At 39.9% G+C, this 22,444-nt stretch overlaps 1 protein-coding gene across 2 annotated transcripts; it reads right to left on the bottom strand.

Annotated features, from left to right (window-relative positions):
- Positions 1-873: 873 nt before the first annotated feature.
- gareml (GRB2 associated, regulator of MAPK1-like) lies at positions 874-21,501 on the bottom strand. 2 transcript variants are annotated; one of them, XM_084432892.1, is made up of 6 exons: positions 21,194-21,501; positions 17,191-17,331; positions 11,921-12,051; positions 9,082-10,197; positions 5,779-5,939; positions 874-3,490 (listed from the first exon to the last, which is right to left on the bottom strand). In XM_084432892.1, exons 1-6 carry the CDS (start codon positions 21,303-21,305, stop codon positions 2,725-2,727), a joined length of 2,427 nt encoding a protein of 808 aa, XP_084289018.1. In that variant the 5' UTR covers positions 21,306-21,501; the 3' UTR covers positions 874-2,724. The 2 variants fall into 2 exon arrangements, with proteins under 2 accessions (XP_084289018.1, XP_084289019.1); XM_084432893.1 differs by lacking the exons at positions 17,191-17,331; positions 21,194-21,501 and adding an exon at positions 12,340-12,437.
- Between the last annotated feature and the right edge of the window lie 943 nt (positions 21,502-22,444).

The following is a 22,444-nucleotide window of genomic DNA, read 5'->3' as shown; positions in this document are numbered from 1 at the left end:
TTTTGTCCCGCTATAGTGAAAACAAGTGTTTCTTTTGTCCCGCTCCTAATTTGGTGACTTTCTGTGTGTTGCCTACTGTAGCCTATGTAAAGAAAAACTCATTGAAAAGAGTAAAGAATGTATTCATATGTACTCGCATTGATATGTTCGAAATACAGTATGTGTAAACTGATTCAAAGTATATACTGTAGTACAGGTATTTTCTTAGTAGCCTAATTAATTAAAAAATTAATTGATTTAACAAATAAATGATTTTCGTCTGTTTCAATTCTGACATCACTATAAGTCAACTGCAAAATCTGCACAGCGAAGAAACAAATGCACATCGCTCACTTAGCTAGGGATCTAATTATGTGGGCAAATTAATTCATATTTAAATGTTAGCTTTGTCAGCTATTTTACTCTTGACTGTTTTGACTGGGATGGGCCATTATAGCGTCATCCTACCAAAATAAATAAAATTGGCCCACAAAATTAATTGTGACTTTTTATCTCACAATTGACCCAGAGCCATATAGAGAGATATATTCTCTCTATATGGATATTTTATATCTCGCTATTATGACTTTTTCCCCTCGCCCCTTCGCAGGGAGTTGGATTGACAGGCGATCTGACCAATCATAATCCGCCATTTTTGTCCGACAAATCAGTCAGGAGAGTTAGTAGATTAATGTTGGAGGATTTGAACTTGAAAAATTGAGTGCACTGACGTCTTTCCGCGGTTAAAACAACATTCCTTCTTATGTTCATTCATGTTTATTTGATGCTATAAATTAACTAGAAGGAAGAGATGATCGGTTCACGAGAAGCTTTAACTGAGGCGCCACAGCCATCTGTCACGACACATTAGGTATTGTTGGGGAAGACATTTTTTACTAGTTACAAGTTCTCAAAAACTGGGCAATTCCAAGAGGGTCCTCACACCATCGTGCTCGGGCCCTGACAAGTTCTCACAAGTCTAACTTCAAACAATTCTGACAGACTTTTTCAATTCCTTTCAATTTCAGTTCAGTCAGAATTGTGGGATTAAAAGTCACAATTACTTATTTTAAGTACTTTTTTTTTTTTTACTTTTTTGTTTTTTTTTGTTTTTTGTTCTGTGGCAGAAACAAGCTTCCGTAATTGTCGTTCGAAAATAGTTCCAATTTCAACCAATTAAGGTATGCAGTACACTAAGCAAAATAGCTAGTATTGCATTCAGAACATAGCCTACGATACAAGTACATCAAGGATTTACTTTGTTCAAGTGAGCACTATTGATTTATTCTTTTCTGTAGTTGATCCAGCAGGATTAAATCATACATGATGAAATTACAGTACAAATGAAACACTACTGCTGTTAAATATTATTCAAAGTACACATGCATCTACAAAAGGGGGAAATCTGTTAAATAAACATTTCTGAAATGCTGATAAAACATTTTTAAAAAGCAGTGAGATAAGGCTAAAACCTTCTCATTTCAGCAGCTCTGACTCACCTCACACACACATCCTCTATCAGTGTGGGCTGTGTTTAGTAAGCTCTTAATTACAGTCACCTAATTACAGTGTGTTCTTTAGACTGTAAACTCACACTGCTCTTATTAGTGTGTACATCACGAACTGAACTCTTTAAGTCTCTAAAAAGCTAATTTCCCGTGTGCATGACATGAGCTCAGTATGAGAGCAGATGGAATGGAGAAAATTGTGCCAAGTGGGTGAATCTTGTCAAACCTGTCAAATCCCCCCAATTTTCCCCTCAATTCTTATTAAAATAATGTGATCAGAACTTTTACTTTTGAGTTTTGTGCCATTCTAATTATTCTCAATTATTCTCATTAAATTTTGTATTATAAAAAAAATTCTGTAATACAATAACAGTATAAATGATTTTACTTACATTGTTATCGACACTTATTGAACTGAAGAGTCAACACTGAACTAGCTCGAGCTGAATAACAACACTGTTCGCTGTTGTAGAGCTGCTTATAGCTGAACTGAACTCATTTTATAATTGATAAACTTAACAGTTGAACTGAACTGAATCAACACTGAACCTACTTGAGCTGAATAATGAAACTTGTCTTTTTACAGCTGCTATACTGCAATATTTGAACTGGTTCTTCATACCTGATGAAGTTTGCATCACTGATTCTGTTTTTTTTCCTGTTTATTACTGTGAAGCTGCTTTGAAACGATCTGTATTGTATTAAGAGCTATAAAATAAGGTGTCATGACTTAAAATTATTTAAACATTTTTCCACATTACAATAACAAGAATGAGATTTTCATACATTCTAACAATGACAATTTATTTATTTATTTATTTTTGCTTTAGATTTTGGGGTGAAAAATGACCTGGACATGATCCCGACAGGTTCCGTGAGATTCACCCAGATCCAACTGACAGTCATGTCAGATTATTAGAAAACAGACAAAAGAGGTCAAAACACAGTCAGTAAAACCCTTGAAACACAGCAGAACGGCCACAAGATGAGCTCTGACTGTCCACTGAAGGTACACAGAATCACCCCATCCCCAAAAATAAAAACATCGAATAGTGCTCCATAATATATTAGTCACAATCTGTCAGTCCTTCGATTAGAGAGGTGTATTTCAGACGCACGCACACACACACACACTTATAAAACATCTGAAACTGTCCGAGTAGAAGCACTCATTGTGGCTGGAGTAATTTTGTGTCTCTCAAATAAAAACATCTATAAGTTCGCGAGGATGCTGCCCTCATATCTTGGGTCTCCACCCCTTGATGAACTGCATGATTTTTTTGACCTGTAGTTTGGTGAGGTTAAAGTCCTCCGACAGGATTTCCTCTGTCAGCTGAGTGAAAATAGAGCCGTCGATCCTCTCTCGGCTGAACAGGCCAATCACGTCGTCCGAAAGGCCGATAAACCTCAGACTGGACGAAACCTCCTCCACCGAGAGCCAGCAGAGCTCCGAGGGGGGTCGCCATGACGACCCAGCGCCGCCCTCTGCCCCCCTCGTCATGGCAACAGATCCGGAGGCGGGGTCCACGGTGACCGTGTCCTCTTCTGAATTCTTGACTGGTCTGGGCGGAGCCTCGGAACTGCATTCTGAAGCTCCCTGATTGGTTTGAGGCTCCTTGGGGGTGGAGCTAATGAGGTCGGGTATCAGAGTGGGAGAGTTCCTACCAGTGGTGAGCCAGTCGGAGGAGGCGTGGGTGTGTCCCGGGTTGGCAAAGGGGTTCAGGGCACCGAATGGTGCGAAGCGGTTCTGCGCCACCGGCCGCGGTCTGGGACAGGTGGAGTAGTTCTTTTGGGCGGAGTCAGTGCTGAGTAGAGGTGTATTGAGGACGTTGGAGGTGTAGGCTCCGCCTCCTCGAGGGTGGGACCAACAGGCCTGCGCGGGCTGGGCGGGATCAGGGCTTACGCAGGGGTCAGAGGTCACACAGTCGGCCCAGGTGCATGGGTAACAGTACAGAGAGTAAGAGTCCGGCGATGGAGAGCTGCTGCCGCTACGAGGAGCAGAACTGATGGAGAGAGAGAGAGAGAGAGAGAGAGAGAGAGTTGTGTTGTAATAAATAAATTAAGAAATCACCAAAAACTCGGACAGGACTAGTTTTCTAAACAACGTTTGAGTTATAATACTTATCACTCAACGTTTCTGATGTAATGTACCGATTCAGACGGGACTCACATCTCTGTGTTTATTACAGACGTGGGAGTGTGTGTTTTCTAGATGTGGGCATAACAGAAGGTCATCTGCTGTGCTTTTAGAGTATATGTCTTTTAATTTATCATTTGTTGATATAATTTTAACTTATTAGAATAACCCTATTTAAGTAAAGTTTATAGCAGTGGCTAAACTTGCATAAGTGAGCAGAGAAATCTAGACAAGTGTCTAACTCTTACCTGACACGGATTTTAAATGGGCAGACTTGTGTCTAAGCTCTATTTATTAATTTTATAATGTTATTTTTTCGTCGGAAACCATCCATATTGAAACAAAATGAAAGCATGCCGAAGCTTGGTGTGCAAACGGTAGCTCATGTAGGCCAGAAAACACACGAGGAGAAGCGTTAGGATAATATAACGTTTGCAGTCGGACAGGATTAGATATCTCTAGGGACCGCTGAGTTTGCTGAAAAACAATGTGTAATTTGCCTAGGAATTTTTACAGTGGTTGTGTGAGAAAAACATGGACTTGGCAGATTCGGGCGGGATTAAATCGTAAAGTACATCTGTGAAACGAATTTCTCTAACGTCCCCCTGGACAACTGGTCCCATCTAAATAGGGCTTAAAATGGTGAAACAAAGACAACAAGAAAGTAAATGCAAGATCATGTTTTGACCAAACCATTTGCTGTTCCTCATTAAAGCTGTAGTTTTTATCTCGCATTTGATTTTTTTGTTGGCTTTTTATCACCATCTTAGTGTGCGGGCCTTTTTTGTAACTTTGTAAAAAAAATAAAACATTTATTCCTTATGGTTTTGTTTAATAGCATTTGATATAGTTAGGATCAATTATCAGTGCTTCCGAAGGGAAATATTTCCTCAAATGTACTAAAAGAATTATTAATGGTATTATTAACTTCCTCTTGATTCCCATTCCTACTTATTCCCAGTACTTATAACGTCTCTATTTAAACCCCTTCCAAGAGTACACCACACCACAATACTTCCGTTTGCAATAATTCCTTTCAAGAAAATCAATGGCCATATTTGCAATGCCTTTGTGCCAGCTATTTTGGGCATCCAAGACCAAGTCATATCTACAGGACTTGAATGAGGCATTCCTGAAATCTCAAAAACTGCTTGCCACGCTCACATTTCAATAACATATTTCAAAGTCAGCAACAAAATCAGACATGAACTGTCCTATAAATGTTATTTCTTATGCTTAAATGAAATTTTTTAAAAGTCAGGGTGGACTAGCCAATAGACATGACATGACTGGCTCTTTTATTTAGAAGGCGGGGAATTATTCTGCCAAATTTCATGTTGCACTTTCTATCATTCATAGCAATATGACTGCACTGTCTTGGTATATCTTAAAGGGATAGTTCACCCAAAAATGAAAATTCTGTTATTAATTACTCGCCCTCATGTCATTCCAAACCCGTAAGACTTTCGTTCATCTTCGAAAAACAAATGAAGATCTTTTTAATGAAATCTGAGAGCTTTCTGTCCCTCCATTGACAGCTACGCAACTACCACTGTGACGCTTCAAAAAGTTCATAAAGAGATTGTAAAACTAATCCATATGAATTGAGCCGTTCAGTCCAAATTTTCTGAAGAGACTCGATCGCTTTATATGATTGAACAGATTGAATTTAGGCTTTTATTCACATATATGATCAGCAAACATAAACAGAAGCTCAATCGAAACCTGTTTGACGTGCGATAACCAATGAGGTTCGTTCTCGTGTTACGCAGCACACTTAACTTCTGCGAGAGGTTTGTTCTCACGCATCAAGCATGTTCGTTCGAGCTAAATTCAATCTGTTCATCATATAAAGCGATCGAGTCTCTTCAGAAATTTTGGACTGAACCGCTCAATTCATATGGATTAGTTTTACAATCTCTTTATGAACTTTTTGAAGCGTCAATGTGGTAGTTGCGTATCTGTCAATGGAGGGACAGAAAGCTCTCAGATTTCATCAAAAATATCTTCATTTGTGTTCTGAAGATTAACGAAAGTCTTACGGGTTTGGATCAACATGGGGGTGAGTAAATGATGACAGAATTTTTATTTTTGGGGTGAACTAACCCTTTAAGTCTTTGAGTAAGTAAGTCTTTCTGTGTGTGTGATTTGTACCTCTCTTGCAGTCCAGAGGAATAAAATGAGTGGTTTGGGTTGAGCGTCTGTGTGGCTGGAGCTTTAGGGAAGCGTGTGGGGACTGGAGGGCTCGGGACAGGGCCTTTAGCACAGCGGGGCGGAACGGGAGGAGCATTTAAGAAACGACACTCCTCTTTCACCTAGAGAGAGAAGAAATGCAAAAGAACTATAACTATGTCACACTAGATTGTGAGTGACATCTCCTATATTACACAGACTTGCTCTTGTTTTCCTCACAACTCAAGAAAATGTCACTTTCTGTCCAGAAGAGAGTAAACCACCATTTTCTCATGTCATTAATACTGAACACATACCGAAAACTAATATTAAACGCAGAATATGGAATAAATGGAACAATGAATCCAGAATAATAAATACTAAACAATGAGAATTGAAAACTAAATACAGAACACTGTTAGTTTGTTTACAAACACTGAGTCTCATTATACAAAATTTAAACAGAGGCAAAAATCTTATATGAAAATAATATAATATTGTAAATTCAAACTATGATCACTAAAACAGATGTAATATCAAGTATCAATTCATCTCAGGCTGTCAATCAAATGATTTGCATGATATAATTGCAAGATATTAAGATAATTCAAATACATAATTGTGGCAGATGTGTAAGTCGCTGAATAGACAAAGTATTCTTATAATGGAAACTGTGCTAATGAATTTAATATCATTTTAACTATATTTTAATAATCAAATTGGTATTTCTCAATCTATTTAAATCTGGTATCCACAAAACTTTATTATGTGCTTCTTATTTAATAACTCTAAACAATGTACAGTACAATATGATCAAACAAATGATTTCTGCATGTGTTTATTATTTTTTTAATTACAGTCAATATGGAAATATTGCTTGAATGATCATGATGATGATGATAAACATTTTAATATTTATCACTGTCTAAATTCTGGGAGAAACAACTCTAGGATTCTGGGATACAGTTCATTTCCTCCACAAATACACCAGGGACAGTGTGTGTGTGTGTGTTTGAGAAGCTAAATTACAGGCCAGAACTGAACCCTCTGTGTGTGGGAGAAAGAGAGAGAGGAAAAGGAAAAGGCTGTAATTTCAGTCAACAGAGTCAAAAAGACTTTAATTCCGGCTCTACGAGATGTTTGGTTCTCTGAGTACAGTGTCAGTCATTTTATCAGAAAAAGTTGCGACATTAAAAACTACTTTACCACCTGCGTTATTAGTATTTTCATGGAGTGTTCAAAATATTCAAGTAGCTCCTCATATTAACATTATATAAAAGACATTGACTGAGATGATGTGTGATTATGTTTCCGTGTGTGTGTGTGTGTGTGCTGTGTTCCGGTAAACGCATGCTCATTATTCAGTCTTTAAAAGCAATAGTATCAATAATTTAGTCTGGGGCAGCAGTGCTGTGTGATACTGTATATAATGCACATATGATTGTGTGTGTGTGTCTGTATGTGTGGGTTTGCATGTGGGCCTGTGGCAAAAAGAACAGAGGAAGACAAGTACTCCCATGGGAATAAAGAGGGTTAGTGAACTACAGTAGAGCTGAGCTCAGGGTCAGAAGCACAATAACACGAGGAAAGTGTCTAAAAGGAGTGATTCTCACAAAACCAGAATATTTCAAATATACTTCAAAATCTATAGAAACAAAGTGGGACTTTTATGTATTTTGTTATACAATATTATTAAATATCATTATACTTTAAAAAAATATATATATTTTTTTTACATTATACTTACAGAAAAGTAAGCCTCTTTTAGAACCATTAAGATTTTACTGAAGTGGCATTATTTTCCATAACAAATACATACATTTCCCCAAAAATGATCATTATAATGCAAACAAAATCTAATTAACATTATTGTACTGCCATATACACCGATGAGCCAAAACATTATGACCACCGGCCTAATATGCTGTTGGTCCTCCATGTGCTGCCTAAACGTCTCCGTCCCACCCAGGCATGAACTCTACAAGAGGCTGAAGGTGTCCTGTGGTCTCTGGCACCGAGACGTCAGCAGATCCTTCAAGTCCTGTAGTTTGAGGTGGACTGGACTTGTTGGTCCGGCACGTCCCTCAGATCTGGGGAATTTGGAGGCCAGAGGAACACCTTGAACTCTTCATTATATTCCTCAAACCATTCCTGAACAATGTGTGGCAGTGCTTCCACCAGGGAACACCATTGTCATGAAGGGGTGTATCTGGTCTGCAACAGCGTTTAGGAAGGTGACTAGTCAAATAAACGTCCACATGAATGACCGGACTCAGGGTTTCCCAGCAGAACGTTGACCAGAGCGTCACACACTCCCTCCACCGTGATTTCCCCCCCAAAACCAGTTCAGCGGAAATCCCTCCCAGCAGCCGATTCTAAAGATTTCATTGGTCATGTCAATCACTGTACTGACTGCCTACACCAAACACTGATCCCTAAACCTACCCGTCACTGTAACCTTAACCAATGAAATTAGCTGCAGGGTGGGATTTCCGCTGAACTGGTTTGGGGGGAAAAATCACGCGGCTTGTCATCGTCCCACAGTCCATCCTGGTGCATCACTTCCCCAGACGACCGTCTTCCACTGCTGCTCCAAGGTCCAGTTTTTAGGCTCACGTGCCCATTGTAGCCGCTTTCGACAGTGGACGGGTCATCATAGGTCTCTGATTGGTCTCCAGCTGCTCCATGCGCACTGTGTGTTGTGAAACATTCCTCCCATAACAATCATTCAAATATTGTGTGACTTGTGTCTCAGTAGACCATTGCCCTCGTGCATCGATTAGACCCTGTCGCCAGTTTGTCTTCCTCCTCTTTTCAAAGTCGCTCAATGGTCTTGTTAGGAGATGATCAATGATATTCACTTCACCTGTGGCTGGTCATGTTTTGGCTCATCAATGTGTCTGTGTGTGTGTGTATATTGAAGGTTGACTTCCCCCCCAAACTGTAAACACTGTGACACTATCAAAACATTGATCTGTTAGTTTGAGTATCTTCAAGATTTTTTTTTGTAATGGAAATCTAATGAGAATTACCACAGAAAATAATGAAAATTACAAAAAATTGAGAATTTGGGTGGAAAACATGGTTAATAGTCATGAAAATAATTTCATATAATGCAGAAGAAATGGTCCTAAAAATAGGCTTCACTTTCTTTATGCAAAATATAAGTTCAGATTTTTCCTTTAACTTTATGGCTAAAATATGGCCCAGATATTTTTTTACGAAAAAGCAATGAGGCAAAAACTCAGAATTTTATTAGAAAATCTATGGAGAACAACTGCTTACAGCTTCTGATTTGGGTGGGACTGGGGGTGGAGTCGATACTCTTCCTGCTTCCATCTGCACCATGGCGACGTGGGTGGAGCCCACCGTTCCCTCCAATGACGTGGTAGTGGAGTGAAAGGATATGAGGTTATGCTCCGCCTTCACCGCGCTCTCAGACGCCAAGCCAAAGCTTCCAGAACTCTGATTGGTCCAGAGCTCCTCGTATGGAATCTCCTGCGTCTCAGTCGACCAATCGGGCGTGACGTATTCTCGTTCCTCTCCGTCGCCGTCACTAGAGGGCAGCGTGTGCGAGTCGACCAGCGAGTCTCTGCAACCGTGTGAGATTGTGTGTGTGTGTGTGACCGCTCCACCTCCGTACACACACAGAGACAGTCTCTGCAGGGACGTCCCCAACTCGTCTCGCCCGTAGCCTTGAACGCACACCCGAATCCGCCGCGGACTGAGACACTCCTCGGAGAAATCCGTCTTGACTTCGCGCACGGCGCGCGAGTAATCGTCTGGGTCGAAGCTCTCTTGGCAACGCAGCGCACACTGCAGCACCACCTGCTGGTAGGAAGCGTCTCCGCGCAAAAGCCCCTCCGGCAGGGTGAAGCACGGCATGTCCGTTAATAAAAGGAAGTGAGACGGTGTCACTTCCTCTTTGCGAAGTATGCAGCAGAGAACGACCGTTTTGCTGATGATGCTGAGGAGTTTATATCGATGACCCTCGCGGATCGCATGAAGGTCGTACAGGTTGCGTGGAGGTCGCGAGGGCACGGATACGTTCACAGGCAAACGCACGCGCTCGATGATGCTACGCACGGTGTGTTCGCCTCCCTGCATCTGCAGCTCCTGCGGCGAGCGTGTGCAGAACCGCCCGCGACACTGGAACGGCAAACTGACGCTCTCGTTGGTCCGATGGTTCATGCATATCAAACAAGGCATCTTCGTGCGGGCGGGACGTCCCAAAGCTCCGCTTGCTTTGCCCAGTCGCCGTAGCAGCGTCGTCAGACGGGATTTCTCGCGAGTCGATTGGACGCAGAGCAGTTCTGCTTGGCCCATGAGAGTCAATTCATCACCCGTCTGAAGAGAGAAATTATATAACTCGCTATCCTCCGTAAACTCCCCAGAAACCACCTACAGAGAGAAAAAAAGAGACAAACGTATTAGCATTTAACACAAAAAACAATGACTAATCCTGTAAAATATGAACCTAATTTGTTAAAGGGATCCTTCACCGATTAGCATCAAGCTTTGTATCAATAGAAACCCGGTAGTATTTTCGAATTTCGAATGTACGTGCTTCCCTCCCTCATGTTCCCCTGAGAGGAGAGATTTCAGTATTGTGTGTCTGGAAAAAAACCTCAGATGACGCAAAAATCGTCATTTAGCATCATCGGAGGCTCTTCTGTCCAGGGGCGAGAGACTACAGCCAGTAGGAGGAGCTCGTTCCGCATGTCTTGAACCCGCCCATAGGGGGATCTCACGATAAAAAGCCGTCTTTTCAGTTTCGAGTCGACTAGTTGCCTAGTTGTATCATTTCTTCCGATACTGCCCTCTGTAACCGGTAGGCGTGGCTTGGGAGTGACCTCGTAGGGCAGCGAAGCAAGTGCATTCTGGGAGTTCTTGTCTTTCATCCACATGAGCCAAAAATAAATTTTCTGGCTTTTCTCAGTCTAGAAGGCACCAACTTCTAAAATAATTTCACATTTCTACTACATAAATGACCCAATTTAAATCGCATTCATCTTTCCAGCGGTGAAATATCCCTTTAAGCTACAAGCTACTCATAATTTACAGCAGTTAAACTACAGTCAAGTCTAAAATTCGAGTTCCATCCGAAGATTGACCTCTGACCCGTATTGATGAATGCGGAAGCGCAGAGGATAGAGCAAAACAAAACACCGAATTAGAAGTCTAAAATGAGAATTTTTAAAGAGAAATGTGGGAGGAGCTTGAGTTTGTTGGCCAGCCCTGTTTGTTTGAACCACGAGAGGCGTTTACTCTCACCTAAGATTACGCTACTCCTACATCCTACATCCTACGTCATGCGTCGGGTCAGAGGTCACTCTTCTGCCGGAACTCACGTACGGCCGTAACCGGAAGCCAGTGATTATAGTTTATAAAGTTATAAATATGGATATTTTTCTGACAAAAACACATCACTTTGCTTCAGAAGGCCTTTATAAACCCACTGGAGCCGTATGGATTACTTTTATGATGGATGGATGCGCTTTTTTGGGCTTAAAAATCGTAGGTACCATTCACTCCCATTATAAAGCTTGGAAAAACCAGGATATTTTTTTATATAATTCTGACTGTGTTTGGCTGAAAGAAGACATATACACCCAGGATAGCTTGAGGGTGAGTAAATTATAGGCACTGAATTATTTTTCATAATTTTCTGACCAATAATAATGATTCATGAAAAGAAATAAAAAATGATGAAATATGGAAGTTTCTGCCTGACAGCGACGATACGTAACTGTAACAGTATATCATTTATCATTTAATCAGACTCAAATCATGGCTCAAAAACATTAAATGAACACTGAATGAATCAGAGAGTCATTTCTTTTTAACTTATTTAATGTGAAACTGTCTAAACAATCTGAATTATTTAGACTTTACAATGAAAAGTCGATTAAGCAGTGTGTGTAATGCAATGTGAAAAAACATGCAGTGTTTTGCCATGTTAAATCACTATTTGTTGGACAATGTGTTACATAACTAGTATGTTTGTAATTTGTAATTAGTTTTTAATTCAGATTTAGTTTTAGTAATTTTTGAATAGTTTTATCAAACAATAACAACACTACTGTCAGATTAATGTTAGGTATTGCTGAGATGCAGTCATTACCTTAACGCTGAACGTGATGGGCTCCATGACGAACACGCGATCAGGAAAGATTCCTGCGATTTCCTCCACGCTTCCAAAATACTGAACCGGCTCACGGACATCCCGATCCTGATCCAATAACTTAAACTTTCCTGAGGACAGAGTCAAAAAAAGAGTCAAAGACAGAAATGAAGAAATAGTTTTACAAAATGTTCCCCTGAAATGAGCTAAATCGAACTAAACCGCCCTCTGATGACATCCTGGAAGATAAAAAATAAGTTCATACAGTTTTTTATTTAAAATAATATAGAGTTTATATTGGGGTATAGAGTTTAGTCTCTCAAGATAGCAATTTGCTTCATATAATTAACAACAGAAGTCTATGGTATGTCCGCATTTAAGTGTGTATGTGATCTTATAGGTCATTTTCTCACACACACCAATAAAGCGTAAGAGGGCATCTCTCTCTTTGTCTTTTTGTCTCCTGGCAACAGCTTTTCTTTCTGCAGTTCAATACGACACTCGGAGCTGAAAGGGTTTCTTTCTCTTCTGAAGTTTCACTATTTCTTTTCTGTTCTGGATGCATTGGTACAAAATAAATCTCTTCCACTAAAGCCACTAAAATGATTACTGTTGCAAACATCGGTTGGAGCATTTTCACTTCAACCAATCACAGCAAGCATAAATTTAAATACACCAATCACATTTCACTAGCACTCAAACACCCATTATTTTGCACTCACTTTTACATAGCAATCTAAACAGAGACTTCTTGTGTATTGAACTGCAGCGTTTGTGCTACGGACATGAATGATTCCTCAAATCATGTGTCTTGTTGAGGAGAGATGTGCTGTTATGAAGTGATTTACCTATTTTCAATTTGAGAAAAAAATATACTGGATTTACAAATCTATAGGATGTATATGGACCTGAATATCACATAGACTTGGGAGCGTGTTCCACCTAGTAACACCTTAGCAACCACTCACATCACTCTAGCGTCATGGTTGTGAGTTCTGATTGGTCAAGCACCTCTCATATTTTCTTCTTTATTAATAGTCTAATCTTAAAGGGATAGTTCACGCAAAATTGAAAATTCTGTCATTAATTTCTCACCTTCATGTCGGTTTAAACCCGTAAGACTTTCATTCATCTTCGGGACACAAATGAAGATGTTTTTGATGAAAATATTTTTGATGAAATCTGAGAGCTTTCTGTCCCTCCATAGAAACTTTGCAACCAGAAACCACTTAGAAACCACTTTGACGCTTCAAAAAGGTCATTCATCAGATTGTAAAACTAATCCATATGATTTGAGCGGTTTAGTCCAAATTTTCTGAAGAGACTCGATCGCTTTATATGATGTACAAATTGAATTTAACTTTTTATTCACATATGAACTGGATAGAATAGAATCAACGCATAGAATTTTTCAACTTCCATATTTCTTTTTCTTTGTCCTTTGTTGTTTGATTAACATTAAAACAAAAACAGCAGTAGGTTTATTAGGCTGCTGTCACTTTAAGAGCTGCACTGATCCAATATACTGTTGCACATGCGTTTTATTTCTCAACTGTTTATGTTCACTTAAGACATAACAGACTATTTTTACTAGGATACTCGCAGAGACCGGAATTTTTTGATGTAATTCGCACGCTGTCTGAGAAGCAGCTTTCTGGGCGCACGCTTCGGATGTTTGCGCACACAAAACTTCTCACACTATTGAATTGAGTTCTCTTTCACGTCTTCTTGTACCCTGGAAATCCAGAGTTCTCGCGAGAGCACAAGTTGAATTTGCCCAGCGAGTTTACTCTGGCATTGAGTAATGATGCTCATTAAATATGCACTTGTAGTCGAGCTGCACCAATCACATCGGGTTATCTGATATAGGCGGGCCAGAGGCGAGCTAAACACATGACGACAGCGCTGCGACGTCGAAGTCATTAGTAAACATTGCAAGATGGCTATGGATGAACACCAGTTGTTTGAAACGGCTTTGGCCGCTACAATGAACGAGGTAGACTTGGCTTTTTATCTAAAAGATAGAGTGAGAATGAGAATGAGAGCGTTAACCCTCGAGTTGGGCGATTTTCATTACTCAATGCCAGATCATTAATCTTTCGGATTTGGGTCTGGATTTCCAGGCTAGTCTTCTTGCGCTTGGATATTTAAATTGGCAAGGCTTAAAAAAGCGTGCAAATAATAAACTTTCCTGATGCAGCACTGGCCCGATTGAGCAAGTGACAGTTGCGTCAACTGTCCAGAGAAATGTTCACGCTGGAGTTCTGAACTCCAAAACAATTTCTCCCTGAATAAAATGAATGACATTATTATTCGGAGTCCCTACAGTAGCTAGGTCAGAAAAACACACAAATATAATCTGCAGATTTTCCGTTTTGAGATTCATCGATAACAACTCTCTTCTGCATCATCAAAATCACATGCAAATCTAAAATATCAACATGGTCTCATCTTCTGCATCTCTCAGCTGTGTAAAAATCATCCTTCTGTAATTCCATCTTCCTTATTAGCACTCTATCTGTCTATCTGAGAGACGTTAGACCCAGCCACCGAGACACGAATGACCTCATCCATCCCTCTCAGCATCTTACTGCCTCCGGAAACCCCAACAGATGATCTCATTGGTCACCTGACCTAATGGTATGGGTGGCGGGTATATTAGGTAACGGGCGTCCCAGGAGAGGAAGTCCAGCGCAGTAATGTCTGCGATTCCGGAAGCTCAGAAAAACGGGCTCCTCCGGGCTCTCATGGGAATGACGTCAGGATGAGGTAATGATGAGTTTGACTTTATGAATGAGAGCGCTAACCGAAGGGTCACGGTACGTTCACACGGGGCATGAGCGTCAACGCTTGACGGAAGGCGTGGCTGAAGTTTGGCACTGACGCCATGGTCATAGCAGCGTCATAGCAGCGTCAGCCAATGAAATTAGACAGGAACTCAACAACAAGCTTCATTCATTGTCATTCAACATGGACGCCAATTTGGTTGCATTAGCGATAGCTTGTGTGGTTACTGTGAACGTTCAACGCAAGTTGAAACGACGTGGTACTCGGCGCTTCTGGGTACATTCTATACCTCCTGCTCCGTCTGCCTTGCTACCATGGTCTGTCTGCCTGCCTCTGTCTGTCTGCCTCTGTCTGCTTGACTGTCTTCCTCATTCCCTGTCTCATCTCTGCCTGCAGGTGCTTGCTGGGAATTGCTCTGACTGCTTCCCTCGGCCTGGCTGTTCTCTGGATCTGGATTGAGGGATTCTCGGACAGAAGATGAGCTGGGTAAAAAGGATGGAGGCCTCTGGACATTACTAGATGTCTCCCTATCAGTGATAAATGGAGTGAGAAACCCCATCACCGCCATAAATCGCCATGGCTGTGTGACCGAGGACCCTGCTCCACTCCTTCTCATCTCCCTTTCTTTGTTTTTTTCTTTTTTGAACCTGTCTCTCAAAGACTTCCACCTGGTCTTGCATATGTCCTCTGAGATGCAAAAAAGAGAAATAAACAGTTCCTTCATATACACGTGTTTGTCAATTATATATTAAATGTGTAGTTATGAAATAAATATGAATATTGGGGAAAATAAGAGTTTAATAACGTTAATAATAAAAAAAATCCTGTATATATCCTGTATATATTTTTGTATATGTGTATATTAATTATATATAATAAATAGTAAAAAATCACCCACCACTCTGATCATGTATTTTTTTTTTTTTTATATATATATGAAATTGAACCTAAATTTCTGATGGCCTGCTATTCTTGGCGGTACATTATATGTCTGCTAGTTGTCATTCACGGGTCCAATTATATGTATGCTAGTTGTCATTCACGGGTCTAATACACACCAGATTCACCAACGGCCTCTGCCACCTCCTTCCACGCCTGTTCTCTCCGGTTTGTATCCCGGTACATAAAAAGTGACTGGTCATAAAGGACCGGGTGATTGCCCACCGCAATAATTAGCTTCTCCTCCATTTTAAAATTTATCCTCAGTTTATCATCAGTTTGCTGCTCTTGAACAGGATGAACGTGATTGGCTGCCACCTGGCTACTGTATTTGCATAGAGCGATCCTGATTGGCTGACGCTTCCATCGGCGGCGCTTCACTGGCGTTGCTCGCGGCAGAAGTTGAAAAATTCTCAACTTCTGCCGCGAGCAACGCCAGTGAAGCGCCGCCGACGGATCCACAATTCTTTTCGGCAACGCTTGACGTCACCCATTCAAAGTCAATGGGAAGCGTTGACGCTCACGCCCCGTGTGAACGTACCGTCAGGGCTTTAAAATCTGCCCCTGCTGGTGGCTGCCGTAACTACACCATTCTGTGGGCAAAAAGCATCTTTCTCCATTGACGGCCATTGATAAAGCAGTTGTGTATTCTAATGAAATCATTTTTTTTGGATGGATGGATGTTATATATGAACTTGTATAAATTATTATTTAATAATTATTATATATTATATAAATAATTTAAAACAAAATAGCTTCACTACTACTTCTTACAGAATCATACACAATCAAATAATTATATAGAATCAAACAACTTCATTAAAGAATTTAGACTTCTTTGTCTTTGTTGTAATCTTAGGATGGTTTATGCTCATTAAGACATTTTTGGCTTTATTGTCCAGAAAAAAATTCACCATCTTTAGAATAGTTTATGATCTTAATGATTGTCTTAATTTATTGTTCCCGTATCACCTGAACGCTTTGCCCACATTGTATAAAAACACTCACTGCTATAAAACACTGTGAATTGAATTGAGACTGACTGTGTGTGTGTGTGTGTGTGTGTGTGTGTGTAACGCCTAAGTGGCCATGTGTGAAGTTAAGTGCTTGAATACAACAATCAATATACTGTTAACAACCAATCATCTCTCTTTCTCTGTCTCTCTCTTTCTCTCTGGCCTGAGTGTTTTAATAGCTTGTACACTCTCAGTGGATAATAATGAAATCAGTTTTGTGTGCTGATATATAATTATTTGCTTAAAACTCTACTTTTACGAACTAGATTTTGGATAAAAATGTGAGTGGTGCATTTTTGATGCATTTTATAATATTCTGATCTCTCTAGTCCATTTTATCATCAGCCGGGAGCAAATAAGTCACTTTGAAAAGTAATAGCACACCTCTAGTCAACAAACTCCACAATATCCAATATCAATCATGTTCATAGAACTAGCTAAACTGATGCAGCAACCACTAATTGATTACAATCATTACTTGAGTGTCAGTACACATGTTGGCACAGTCCAGTGTGTGTTATGTGGTACCTTGATACTGTAGTGGGATGTCTATTTTAGGTCCGATCACATAATGACCTTCCTCCAGACTGTGGGCAGTGACGGTGGTCCACTGTCTGCAGGAGTGAAGCAAAATCACGTCCTCCTCCGACAGACCCTCCACATTCTCACCTGCACATACACAAAAATGCACAACCGATATGATTATTCATCATTTACAGGTTCAGCACTGATGCAAAAAAAGACATTTATATTGGCCAAGCTGATATACTTGGCTTTTTCGAGATGATCTGCATCAGTAATGACTCTAGATTAACTCAAATTAAATAACAAATCAAACAACTTCTATAAGTATATCAAACCTTACCCAGATGCATACAGTACACTCACATTAATGTGCTATATAGCAAATCTAAACTTGATTGTTATACCGTTGAAAAATGTAGAGTAAACTATATTATCACCTAGCGATATACTGTATATAAAGTTGTATTATATGCAACTTGATTCACATACATACAGAACACTAACGTGAGATATATACTGTATAGCAAACCTCAACTGCCTGTTTTTTCTATTTCGTAGCAGTAACTATATTATTAACCAGGTCTTTTTATAAAGTTGGATATACAAGTATGTCCAAATTTATCCGCTTATATACAGTAGACTCACGTAAATACTATATACAGCATATATCAACAGATTGATTGCTTGTATCGTCGCAAAATATAAATTTCACTGGAAAATTGTCTAAATTACCTGGTTTTATTCAAGTCAAAATATTGCTGAATCAATTTAAATGCATTATAATTTATACCAACAAAATTAAAAATGAATGGGTTAAATCAAATATAAACATTAACATGATTTTCTGTAAAGCTGCTATAGAACAATGTGTATTGTGAAAAGCACCATATAAATGACATTATTCCTTTTGCACACCCATAAAGGTTGACCAGGAATTGTAGCCTAAATCACAAAACACATAACACACAAAAGCTACAAAACTATAAATCCGGATGTATCTGCCCTTAATTTGTAGCTTAAAAACACACACACCTACACAGCCAAAGAGACAGTCAGTCTCACACACAAAAACACACACACACAGACACAAGTTCGACCACAAACATCACATGAGTTCTTTGAACTTCCTCACATGGGGTTTATGGGAGAGAACTGAGGTCAGCGATCAGACACAAACATCAGGCTGATCTCTCCGCTGAAGAAAGGATGAATGGACAGAGAGAGAGATGAACTGTATTGATCGGGTATTAAACGCATTCCTCATTGAGATGAGTCTCAAACAGATGCTTTACACAGGGAACGAGTCCAACACACACACACACATTCTCTGCAGATTGTCTGTTGTGTATAATTACTCCTGTCTGTGCTGGTACAGTGAGATCCTCCTACACACACAAACACATTACAGCAGAATCTAATCAAGAAGGTGGAACAACAGGAACAATATTAAAAAAAACATTTATTATCAAATCTGTTGTCACTCTACCATATTTATACTGTATATAACATATTAGTGTGTTTATTGCACTTTAAAAGCCCGTTCACACCAAGGTCTTATCTATAGCCATAACTCTTTCATTACTGTTTTGGCAATTTTTTTGTGGGCAAAAAAGGTCCATTGTGCATTGTCAATACTGTAGCGATGTATAAAGCAGAGCTCTCAAACTGAATCGGAACATGAGCGAAATCTGCATGGGAAGCTTCGTATTGGTGAATTTCGCATTCACACGGATTCCTATTGAAATGACTGAATTTTGCCTATGAAATCTGCTGAGCAATGGCCCAATGAAGTGTTGACGTAATTTCCACTGAAAAACAGGAAGACAAGGCGGGGGAATATCGAGAAGCTCCTCCCCTTTTTAAAATAGCCAATAGCGTTTCGTTTATATATCACAGCTCGGCCAGAGCCGTTGAGCTCGGTAAAGCCGCAGTTTCCTCCTAATCTCTAACCATTTCTCATCATAATCTCCTCCATATCGCTTTAAAATAAAAAATTCTGTGCAGAATTCAATTGGGTCCGATACGTTTTGTGGTCTGCGCCGACTCGCGCATATGATCCTCTCTGTGTATCGTGTCTCTGGACCGGAGCTGTGGCGGTTAGCATGACACTAACGTGAAACTAGACTTCATTCGCCCCATTGGAAAGCATATTTACACTGTCTGAATCGTTCCCTATCCCCTCTATAGTGCACTATGTGCCATTCACCATGAAGAAAATAGTAAATGTGAGAATAAGTGACTGATTTCAGCTACAGCGTCAGCGTTTAAATTTATATTAATAATGTAGGGGGCGGAGCTTCAGATTCTAGAGAGCATATGATTGGACAGAAAATCTGATAAGAAGCTGAGTGATGTCATCAATATAAAAAAAAAAAAAAAAAAAAAATCATTATCATTGGCGGAATCATCCATATTGGCGGAAGTGAGAGACTGTAAGTTTTGAATGCTTATATCTTCTAAATGTGAATTTTGTCATTGTTTTCATTCTAAAAGCCAAATAACTTTAATTGGGATTTCATGCGGACTTTAATAGATTATTGAAGTCCACATCACAACTATAACGATAACAACGAGTAACTATATCATTGCCGATGAACTATATAAACATTGTCAGCCATTCAGAATCCATCTGATTTTAAAGAGCTGGAGAATGTAAAGCGACAGACAATAAAGCTGCATCACACACTTGAAATAAACCAGAATATTATCGTTTGTTGGTGTGGACACTCATATAGTTATAGTTATAGTTATCATTCTTGGGGTGAACAGTCAGACATTATAAGTATGCAATACATGCGCATAAAATAAACAAAAAGTAACAATTCATTATGGTCATGGCAATGGCCCTTACTCAGGCATGATCTATGCCAAATTTAATGTAACACGAATGTAAAAGTCTTGCCACTGAATTGTCTGAAGTTTTCAGCTAGTTGGCGAAATGGAAAATGAAGTTCTGGACTGTTTGCTTGTGTTAAAAAGAACCATTTTCAGCATGTTTTATTTCTAAGGATGCCCAGATCTATTGGATATTCCTGTTTTCCTCATCTGATTCATTTTCCTCTGATTCAATCATCTTTACAGAAGATCTGTTTTATGTTTAAAACAATATGTTAATATTCACCCACCCAAAATAGAAATACTTTCAGGTAGGGGTGAATTCAGGGTGATTGGGACACATTTTGCCATTGATATGGCTTGGAAAAAGTGTCCCAATCAACCTGATTTCATTCCTAAATAAATGTCAGAAAATGCATTTCTGGGTGCGAAATATTTCTTTACATACTCTCACCAGAGAATATGGAGTCTGACTATAATGTAAACACAAAAACTCCCTGAAAAAGTCTGTGAAACTCGTGTAAAATGTGTATAAAGAACATGCTGTCACGTATCATATCATGATTTATATCAGCCACATATGCAGTAATTGATAATTGATCATTTTAGTTCCAATTCAGAACCTTTTTTCACACCATAGAGAGTTAAACTTTCACACACACACACACACACACACACACACAGTCGTCATTGATGGGAGATTAATTCTGTGTTCCTCGGTTGTGATTGCTGAGTAAATGTTGGAGTTTCTCCTGCAGGAGGTTGTTTAGTATTCAACACACACTACAGCGCATTACAACATTAACATATGAAAAGAGCTGCAGCTCTTTAACACACAACACACACTCTGTCACCTTTAGCCAAAAGACAAGTCAACTACACACTTCACTGAGGATTCTGTGTTACAAACATTTACACAACGTTTCATTAGTTTCATGCGATAACATTTTTAATGTTGTCAGGGTTTGTTAAACTATCCCGAGTGTTTCCAGAATTACTTTGCATAATCAGAGCCAAAAAAAAAATCAGTAATATGCAAGCGAAATGTCATGTTTCTTATTCCACTAACTTTGATTCGGCAACAAGCTGAAGAATCTTTGACGCGACGCGGCGCAAAAGCGTCAAACAAACTCTCGCGCTCGATCTAGTCCGTTTATAACTGCTTTCTTACCGTGGCTCAGTCGCACGAGTGTCGGTAAGCGGAATTTGCTCACGATCACGTCCAACGGCAGCGACACGGAGCTCCACGAGAGTCCGGTAATGCTCGCGGATAGTTTCTCCATCTTTCATCCGTCACCATCATCATCATCACTCGCATCACGGGGACGGAACGGAACCGGTGTCAGGAGCGCATGGGGCCATGATGAAGAGAAACGCGTGAGAGAAACTCTGAGTCTGAAGTGATGTGATCTAAACCGGACTCACCGAGCGAGGCGCGCGACACCCGCCCCCCTCCTCCTCCTCCTCCTCCTCCTCCTCACGCACCCGCACCCGCGCGCACCGGAACACCGGACTGACCGTGCGCTGGAGATTCATATCACTTCAAAATACCAATGGGTCTGTATTTTTTATGAAAGACGAAAAACTTTTTAGATATTGTAAAGTACAACACTTGCGTGATTATTAATTAAAATTCCCTAATATTTCCAAGTTAAAGACCGTGGGAACCATAGGCTACAATATGCCAATTATACAGGGGGGTTCTTGGCTAAATAGCATTTGCGTCATTGACTAATTATTTACAGTGAACAATAACATCTTGTACTCAGGCCTATACTTTTATGATTAATAAAAAAGTTAGTTTTACTAAAAAACTTTAAAGTCCCCATGAAATCGAAATGTAAGTTTTTTTTACTTTACCGTGACTGTGCGAGTGATGTCAAGCGCCCATGCATGTTTAAAATACACGTAAAGAATCTTCATGACAACTAAATATTTTTGCTATGGTTATAAATATTAAGAATGCTCTGTGCAAAATGACACTCGACGAGTATAACATCCTAAGATACAGTTAGAAATTTACGTCAATTTTAAAATAATTTTTATGTTAATTATTGCTACATTAAAACCATCCTTGATTTAACCTAAGCCGAGTCATTTCCAGAAGTGGTCCAGATCATACAGCAGCTAGAGCCGAGTTACCAGTTACGGTGAACAGGAATCGGCCCAGTGCTTTACAGCCGTAACAAAAATGCATGTGCCAGAGCGAGCTGCGGGCCACAATCGGCCCGGTTAACACACGCCGATGCCGAGTCTAGGCCGCAGGCGCCGCGGGGCAGCCGAGCTCGGGCCGATTATACATGCTATCTGGGTAGTAGGCTGTGAATATTTTAGCCTAAGCCTACTGTTGTCTATAAGCTAGTGTGCTCCAAAACAATTACAGAATTCGCGTTTAGAAGATAAGCGTTCAAAACGTACAGTC

Source organism: Rutilus rutilus (genome assembly GCF_951802725.1).
Source record: "Rutilus rutilus genome assembly, chromosome: 15".
In the NCBI taxonomy this organism is placed as follows: Eukaryota; Metazoa; Chordata; class Actinopteri; order Cypriniformes; family Leuciscidae; genus Rutilus; species Rutilus rutilus.
Note: the sequence above shows the minus strand (reverse complement) of the source record. Positions and strands in the feature narration are given on the sequence as shown.